The sequence below is a fragment of the Morus notabilis genome, unplaced genomic scaffold, assembly GCF_000414095.1.
Source record: "Morus notabilis unplaced genomic scaffold, ASM41409v2 Scaffold523, whole genome shotgun sequence".
NCBI lineage: Eukaryota > Viridiplantae > Streptophyta > Magnoliopsida > Rosales > Moraceae > Morus > Morus notabilis.
The window spans coordinates 153,559-162,330 of record NW_010360304.1 but is presented as its reverse complement, the minus strand read 5'-3'; the positions used below and the strand labels follow the sequence as shown (position 1 = coordinate 162,330).

The following is an 8,772-nucleotide window of genomic DNA, read 5'->3' as shown; positions in this document are numbered from 1 at the left end:
GATAACTTTGTTTCACTTAAGTCTTAATTTGGTTGCTGTCCCTTTTGCAGTTGCACTAGTTGCTTATGATTGTTGTCCTTTTCAATTTCTGTTCGTCTTCCGTTTATATAGTTCTTTTCCTCTCTCTGTCGTTCTTGTTGTTGTTATACTTGTTGCAATAAGTTGCAAGTGTACATATATATATATATATATATGTATATTCTTATACTTAATTCTCTTTATTTATGAAAGTCAGCGTCTTGTTATAAATACCGTCAAAAATATTTTTGGGCTTACAATTCTATAGAAAAATCAATTAATTGTCAACTTTTTGTTACATGGCATATAATCTAAGATTAAGATATTCCGAACTACTGAATAATTAGTCTTATTTTCTGCCCATTCTTGTTTACCTCTTCTTTTTATGCAACTTCTAACGTGGAACCCTCTAAAAAGAAATCTATTGGTAGAATCTCCGGTTTTAATCGTTAGATTAGTTTTTAAACAATCAGATTTATACAAGTCTTTTTTTAAAAATAACAGCGTGTTTTTTATCATGTTTTGAGTTTGCGTTTTTGGCCTCTGGCCTGTTCGTCTGTTTTCAAAATCTTCTTCTATTTAAAAAAAAAAAAGGGTATCATGGGACAAGCCAAAGGGCTGGTCCGGAAGGATGTGTAAAGCAACAAATAATTAAATTAAACTCGGGAGAAAATTAACCAAAAATACCACTTAGAATGGTTCTAAGTAACATTTACGCTATCAACGTGGCAAAGTAAAAAAATATATACATTTTGAGAAGAAGATTTTGAAAACAACTTGATCAATCAGTGACTGATCATTGACGTTACCTTATACATGCATTAACTATACAACTTGATCGTAAGGCTGCTAAATTATCCAACGGCACATATGGACAGAAATAGATTACGTCTGTGTAAATTAAAGCGTAGTTGTAACTTGTTCAGGAAAACCACTCCTACAATCCAATGTAGCAAAAGTCAAGCTCAAAGTCTGTTTTGTGTCTGCCAATTGCTGAGCATTTCCGTTCTTACAATCCGATGAAGGGGACACAAGAAAAAAAATGAAAGATGTCATATATATATATATATATATTTTCTTTCATTTCATTATTGACATCCATAGGGTAGTAACTAATGCCTGAATCAACTTGATTCGGGTTCTAAAATATATAAACAATGGCCATGTTTGGTAGCTTATATTGCATTGTATTGTATAAAGTGTATATTGTATTGTATTGTGTTGTATTATCATAATATAATACGGTGTTTGATGTCATGACATATTGTATAAGGGGTCAAAATACAAATATTTAATAATTTTGGGGTTAAAATGTAATTTTTGAAAAGTTTTGAGATCAAACTGTAATTTTTTTAAAAAATTTGCGGTCAAAATGAATTTTTATAAAAATTTTAGGGTCAAAGTGTAATTTTACAAAAGTTTTGGGATCAAAATGTAATTTTTAATAAATATAAAATTTGTATTGTGCTCCTAAATTTTTTAACAATTATAGGCTCCAACATGACCATATATTGGCCCGACTCCGACTTCTAGTCCTGCCCAATTCCGACATAAATTATTGATTTGCTATAAAATAATACAATATAATACGCTAAGAATGAGTTGTATTTAATAGTACGACATAGATCGTATTAATTTACTATCTGTATTAGTTTATATAATATGATGATCACACTAAATATTATATTATTGTATTATTATACAATACGGTATTTTTAAACAAGCATGTCCTATATATATAAAACCTAACCTAGCTGATGGAATGGATCAAATTAAGTAAATCCCACTTAATTAGTGTTCTTAATTATCTTTGGATCTCAAAGCATGAGTCAAGTTTCTATAGGATGATCATCAATAGCCAAAAGGATTATTGACTTTGATACTTGATAGGCTTGCTAGACAAGTATTAACCCAACCCACTTCCCAAATGTGCCAACACACAGAGTTTGCATAACGACATAAACTGGGGCACGAATTTTGGGCTTAATTATGCCAATATATTCTAGTGAAGCCTTTGCTCCGCTGAATTTTGGGTTATTGATTCATGATAACAAAGCCAGATCATGATCACAATTCACGGTAAAGGCCCATTTTGTTTTTGTTTTATGGAATGACCCACAATATATTGTTAATTTGTTATTCAGTTATGGTAAAAGAAGGTAGGAATAAAGTTGGATTGGAACTACTTTTTTCCTGGAAAATGAAATGGCAGTATAGCAAATGGCAACCCCCCCCCCCCCCCCCCCCTCCCTTTCTGTAGTGCGTAGGCCATACTGTGAAAGCTTTTTGACCTCAACGTAAAAGCCGGTTCTCGTTCGTACATTGCCCAAGGGAAGTGACATTGACATCTTAATCATACGTTGATTGAAGATAATTTAATTACTAACTATCGTTTAGTTCATTAATTTAAGTTTTTAATTTAAATTAAGATATTATTTATGTGAAAAAATTTTACTATAATAAAAAAATTTAATATGATTATTTTTTAAAATTTTTTACTGTAATAAAATTTAAATTTTAAACTCAAATTTATAAAATGAATAAGGCCTAAACATATTTATGTAGTCGTATTAGTTAAGTGATGATTCTGAATTCGGTCCAATTTTTAGAGAAAACCATAATCTATATGGAGTCGCATTACGTTGTAAAAGGCACCAAATTGCCTGATACTAATGGCATTACAGTTGTAAAGGACAATATAGAATTTTTCTACACATGATATAGGGAAAATAATAATAATAATAACGATTTTTTTTTCTCTTATACTTTTTGGTTGCTTGATTGGATGGTGAACTCTTTCCCTTACAGAACTTGATAAATATAATTTCTTTTGCTCTTTTTCTTATTCTTTTCTTTTTTTTTTTTTATAAATGAGGATGAGAATTCGAACTCTTATGTCTCGTTTGTTTCACCGATTCGAGTTTTCAGTTATAGATTTCTATAGTTAAAAACTCTCAGAAAATTCACATTTAACTTTTTCTGTTACAGTTAAAACTTATCAGAAAATGTCACATTTTAGCTCGAATTGAAAACTCGAATCCGTGAAGCGAACTAGGCCTTAATTAACTTTAAAATCAATATTAGAGATAGAGGTAAATTTTCTTCTAACCTATGCTTGCAACCAAGAATGATCGAATCAATAAGATAGCGTGTCTTTGAAACTGTTTTCTAAAGTTAGATCTGCATAATTTTTTATATTAAAGAAGATCATATTGGAGTGATTTACAGTTTGTTATATGGACTTTTGAATTCGTCCAATTCATAGTGTGAGCATGTATAGTAAAGGTGACACAATTCGTAGGGATTGATTAAAGGTAAAAACCACTTTGGATTGATTCTATTCGTCCTTTAACAAAAGATAAAACACTAATGGGACACACTTATATATACTCTCTTTCTTTCTCATTGTCTCGTATCCAGTCCCAGTTCTTGTTTTCATGACTCGAGCAAAAACAAAAGTCAAGTTTTTATTATATAATATATATTTTTTCTTTCACGTATTCTTTCGTTTTACTTATACACGTCACAATGGAAACGTTAATACATGGAAATCACACCAAGCTTTCGATCTTTTTACTATAAGTTAAATATCTAATTTTCTGTTTAATGCCAGATCATATAATTTTCTTTCCTCTCTAATCCTTAATTTGTAGCGTAATGACGCATGTGTAACACGTTGAACGACTTCGTGTGCTTTATCCTTTAAACACTAACTAAAGGACATGAAGCTCTGAGCATCTTATGCTTTGTTGAATCACACTTAGCTTTTACGAATACTGGTAGATTGTAACATTTTTGTTGCTTTTTTTTTTCTTATTATTTGTTTTCCTTACTTTAGGAACTAAAATAATTTAAGGTCCGTTTAATTTATTGATTTAAGTTGAGATGTGATTTTATATGATAACTTTTTACTGTAATAAAAAAATTAAATGTAACTATTTTTAAAAACTATTTACTATAATAAAACTCAAATTATAAACTTTTATTACATTTTAAACTCCAATCCATGAAATAAAATAAAAAATTTTAAACAAAAGAAAGAATAAGTACATTGCGTCTTTTGAGAAATTTATGTGATTTAAATAAATGGAAGAAGACAAATTTGTAGTAATGCGCCACTTTCTCATGGTGTCGGTGGTCACTTGGAAATTAAGCACTTTTTATTGGATAATAATTGGAGAATAAAGTTATATCATTGGTCTCTTTTTTTTTTTTTTTTTTTTGTCGAACGTATCATCTAATTTTTCTAGATTACTTGTAACCCATATTCCCTAAAATATTTATCCACAAATGCTACGTACTCCAAAGAAAATGGAAAAATTAAAAAAAAGGCCAATTTATGAACATTTTAAAATGATTTCACTTTGAATTATATAGAAATAAAAATTACATTTTCTTAGAACATTATTAGGACCATTTCTAAAATGCATTTTGTTCTTTTTCAATAGAGAGTGTTATGAATACAAGAAAAAAAAAAAAAAAAAAAAAAGAAGCTGTATTTAACTATGTTTTTCACGATATGTGTCGAGTATATAAAGTATAAAGCCTTAAAATATGAAAACGAAAGAGGAAAACGACTCATTTTCTTTTCCCTCAACAATTGTAACGGTTGATCCTGCCTAGCAACCATTCTCATTAGCATTAGATAATTAGTTGATTCCATATCTGATCACTTCAGTGCTTGTGTTTTCCTTTTTAATTAATTTAGCATTTTGGTCTAGTACAAAAGTTATTTGTTTATACAGCTGTCAACTTTTACTTTTGTTTCATGTTATCACTTTCTCGCTTTAATCTCTTCTTTCTTCATCATTCCAAAAAAAAAAAAAAAAAATAAATAGAGTGAATAGGTACTGCCTTGTCATCTCTACTTTGTCCTATAAATATATGCTGTAGAAAGTTCCACTAAATGATTACTATTCCATAAATTAATTGCCAACATTTTTCTTTCCCTGATCAAATTAGATGCCAACTTAGTGAAAGCAAAAGATACACCATCATATATATATAATATAAACAACGTTTAACAAATATTTTCTCAATTTTCCTCTACCACAGAAGCGAAACAATATGCCCGTAGTATATAAATAATTCCAGGAAAGAACAGCAAGAATAACGTGGTTGCTTTTTTTACTGGGAACTATAGAAAATAGAACTTAAAAGAAAAGAGGATCATTCGATGCGTACTGTTTACAATGCCACTGAATTCTTTCTTTTCGTTTCAATTATAAATTTTCAATGGAATAAAATGCTTTTTTGTCATATTTTAGCTATGTTGGTCGCGGCAAAAACCAGGGGCTTATACTTCAATCGATGAGAAAATGGAAAATGTAAGCTTGAAATTAATCAAGAGACATAAAAAACATAGAATCTAGTCGTATATCAGGTTTCCAACGCTTCCGAAAAAGTACCATGTCTGTAAGGCTAAAAGAAAAAAAGAAGAGAAACAATAATATTTGTCCGAGCCGGAAAAGAAACTAGGAAAAAAAAAAAAAACCGAGAAAATAAATCCAACATAATTGAGTGAAGTCAACTAGATCATGACCTAACTGTTTATAGTCCAAAGCATGCTATGTAATCAAACTGACGCCAATAATAGTATAACTCTAATCATCTCTCATATTATATTACTGATTATTACGTGGAAATTTCTAAATGTATCATTAGAAATATATCTTTTTTTGGAAAAAAAAATGTAAAACCTTAGTTTCTCCACATGGAGAGAAGCAAATTTAATATAAGTATGCCATCAATGTTTTGACATTCACCAACAAGCACATTCGAAGTAAAGATGACCCCCTTCCCAACACTTTTCCTGTCACTATTCACCCTACTCTCCACTTCCTCACCCGGACTAGTACTTTCCCAACAAGCTGGATGCGATCCGCCGCAACGTCCCCGGCCTTTCCCACGTGTCCGCCCCCGCCCGCCGCTCTACCCGCCGGGCCTAAACCTACTGCCGACCCAACCACCAAACAACCCCGGACCCCTGGCCAACAGGGCTAGAATCCTCTTCATCACCCAAGAGCTCAAGCGCAACATTACCTACGACCCTTTCAACTACACCGGTACATGGGTGGGCAACAACTACTGCCTCTTCAAGGGCTACTACTGCGACACCGTCCCCGACCTCAACATCACCGGTCTCGCAAGCATTGACTTCAACGGCGCCAGATTCGGAGGCCGTTTCCTCAACTTCTACCGCTATAGCCGAAACTTACCCGACATCGCCCTCTTCCACGCCAACTCCAACAACTTCTCCGGCGTCATCAACCGCAACATCAACCAGCTTCGTTATCTCTACGAGCTCGACCTCAGCAACAACAGGTTCCTCGGAGCCTTCCCTTTCTACGTCCTCGGAGCCACCAACCTGACCTTCGTCGACCTCCGGTTCAACCGCTACGCCGGCGGGGTTCCAACTCAGCTTTTCAACATTGACACCGATGTCCTTTTCATCAACAACAACGGCTTCGCCAACACAATCCCCACCAACTTCGGCAACACCCCCGCCAGCTACCTCACCCTCGCAAACAACAACTTTTCCGGAACGATCCCGACCAGCATCGGTCGTGCCTGGAACACCCTAAAGGAGGTTGTGTTCCTCAACAACCGGCTCACCGGTTGTCTCCCTTACGAGATCGGGTTTTTGGGCCAGGCCACGGTGTTCGACGTTGGCGGGAACCTCTTGACCGGCCCAATACCGCAGTCGTTTGGATGTTTGAGGAATTTGCAGTACTTGAACTTGGCTCACAATCAGCTTTACGGCCTAATTCCGGAGTCGCTGTGTAGGCTGCCGAATGCTTATAACTTTACGTTGTCGTATAACTTCTTTACGCAAGTTGGGGTGCAATGTAGGAGGCTGATTAGGGCTGGGACGCTCAATGTCCGAAGGAACTGCATATTGGGACTTCCCGACCAGAAATCGACGGCTGAGTGTGGTCGTTTCTTTTCTAGGGCTAGGACTTGCCCGCGTGAGAATACATTCAGCATTGTTACCTGCAATATCTCTGCCACGGCGTCGTTGGTGGATGCTCGGAAACTTGAGGAGATTGCCGCCCCTCCGCCGCCGCGGACCTATGCTGTGCTAGAGAAGGATCACCACTGATTGTGATATCTATTGGTGTTACGTGCTATGTTTAAGTGAATAAGCTGTCGTACATACGTGCGGTATATTTTCAATTATCAGGTCTGTAATTAATTTCCTGTCTTTAAGTGGTTTTTGTGTTCGTGTTTCTGTTTGTCTTTTTGGTATTTTTTTTCCTTGTGGAAAAAATTATTTGTGTGGGAATTAATGTGCCGTCTGGTAATTTGAGTATTTTTATGTCTTTCATGTAGAAAAAACAGGGAGATTTCCTGTTGTTCACTACAAGGGTTGTATTATATTTCCTAATAGTCGTAAAGAAACACTTCCGCTTGCTGGGCCAAAATGTGTGTGTTGTAGACTTGTCTTCATTTGACCACAACTTTGAGCTGGACGATCTTCGGCCCCGTGTACTAATATTTCTGTGCGTTCAAATTGTTCTTTTTTCCCAATGGAATAAATGTGGTAACGAGGTAATAATTGATGTTTTATGTTCGTTCATTTCATCGATTCGACTTTTGTTATAATAAAAAATTCTCATAAACAATCTAATTTATTTTTTTTACTACTATAAAAAAATCTCACATAAAATTACATCCCAACTTGAATTAAAAACTGAATCAACAAATTACAATAAAAAACTCATAAAATATCACATCAAACATATGACGTAAACGACATGACGTCTTTTATTTGAAAGCACTCTTCTTAGTAGTTGTCTGTTGATTATATGAAAAACGACATCTCGTTTTTGGGTTTGACGGCTTGCTTTCTTTTAATTAAAAATTGACCACGTGTTTCTTGTTACATGTCACTTTGTAGTCTTAGGTATGCTATTGCAGTGTCGGTTGTGTCTAAAATCGACAGCGCCTTTTAAAGAGGAAAATTTTATACGTTAATTTAGAAAAACTTAAGCCTCGTTCACTCCACGGATTCAAATTTTTAATTTGAGTTGAAATGTGATATTTTGTGAGAACTTTACACTGTAACAGAAAAAGTTAGATGTGACATTTTTTGAGAACTTTTTACTGCAGAAACTTAAAACTGAAAACTCAAATCGGTGAAATGAACGAGGCCCAGTGTCTGACCGGAACGGCAGTTGTATAATTCTATATAAATTGTGTATATTTACATGTAAAGTCTCGTATATTTAACTTGAAATACAACAAATCAGTCAATATACATATTTTCATATTATGTGTTCACTAATTGCTATAAAAAAATACATATTTCGAGGATTAATATACATTATCATTTCTTATAACTTAATATATACATCTTTACATGTAAATATACATAATTTTATGTAAATATACACGACTTTTTTCTTAATATACATTGGTGTTCTGTTATATATATATATATATCCATATTTAAATTTTGGTTTAAAAATTCTAAAGTCATTAAAGGTTGCCTTTTGAATTTTAAAAATTCTTGTTTTATCTCTTAAATCTTAAATTAATCTCATTTAATCCCTAATTCTATTAGATTTTTATAAAAAAAAAAACAAAAATAAAAAAAGAGGAGAATAAGGACTCGTTCATTTCACCGATTCATTAATCTCATTTAATCCCTAATTCTATTAGATTTTTATAAAAAAAAAAAAACAAAAATAAAAAAAGAGGAGAATAAGGACTCGTTCATTTCACCGATTTGAGTTTAAAATTCGAGTTTTG

General features: G+C 33.3%; 1 protein-coding gene across 1 annotated transcript; it reads left to right on the top strand.

Annotated features, from left to right (window-relative positions):
• Positions 1-5,767: 5,767 nt before the first annotated feature.
• LOC21392234 (uncharacterized protein At4g06744) lies at positions 5,768-7,585 on the top strand. Its single transcript, XM_010096349.2, has 2 exons — positions 5,768-7,201; positions 7,351-7,585. Exon 1 carries the CDS (start codon positions 5,807-5,809, stop codon positions 7,118-7,120), a length of 1,314 nt encoding a protein of 437 aa, XP_010094651.1. The 5' UTR covers positions 5,768-5,806; the 3' UTR covers positions 7,121-7,201; positions 7,351-7,585.
• Positions 7,586-8,772: the final 1,187 nt, after the last annotated feature.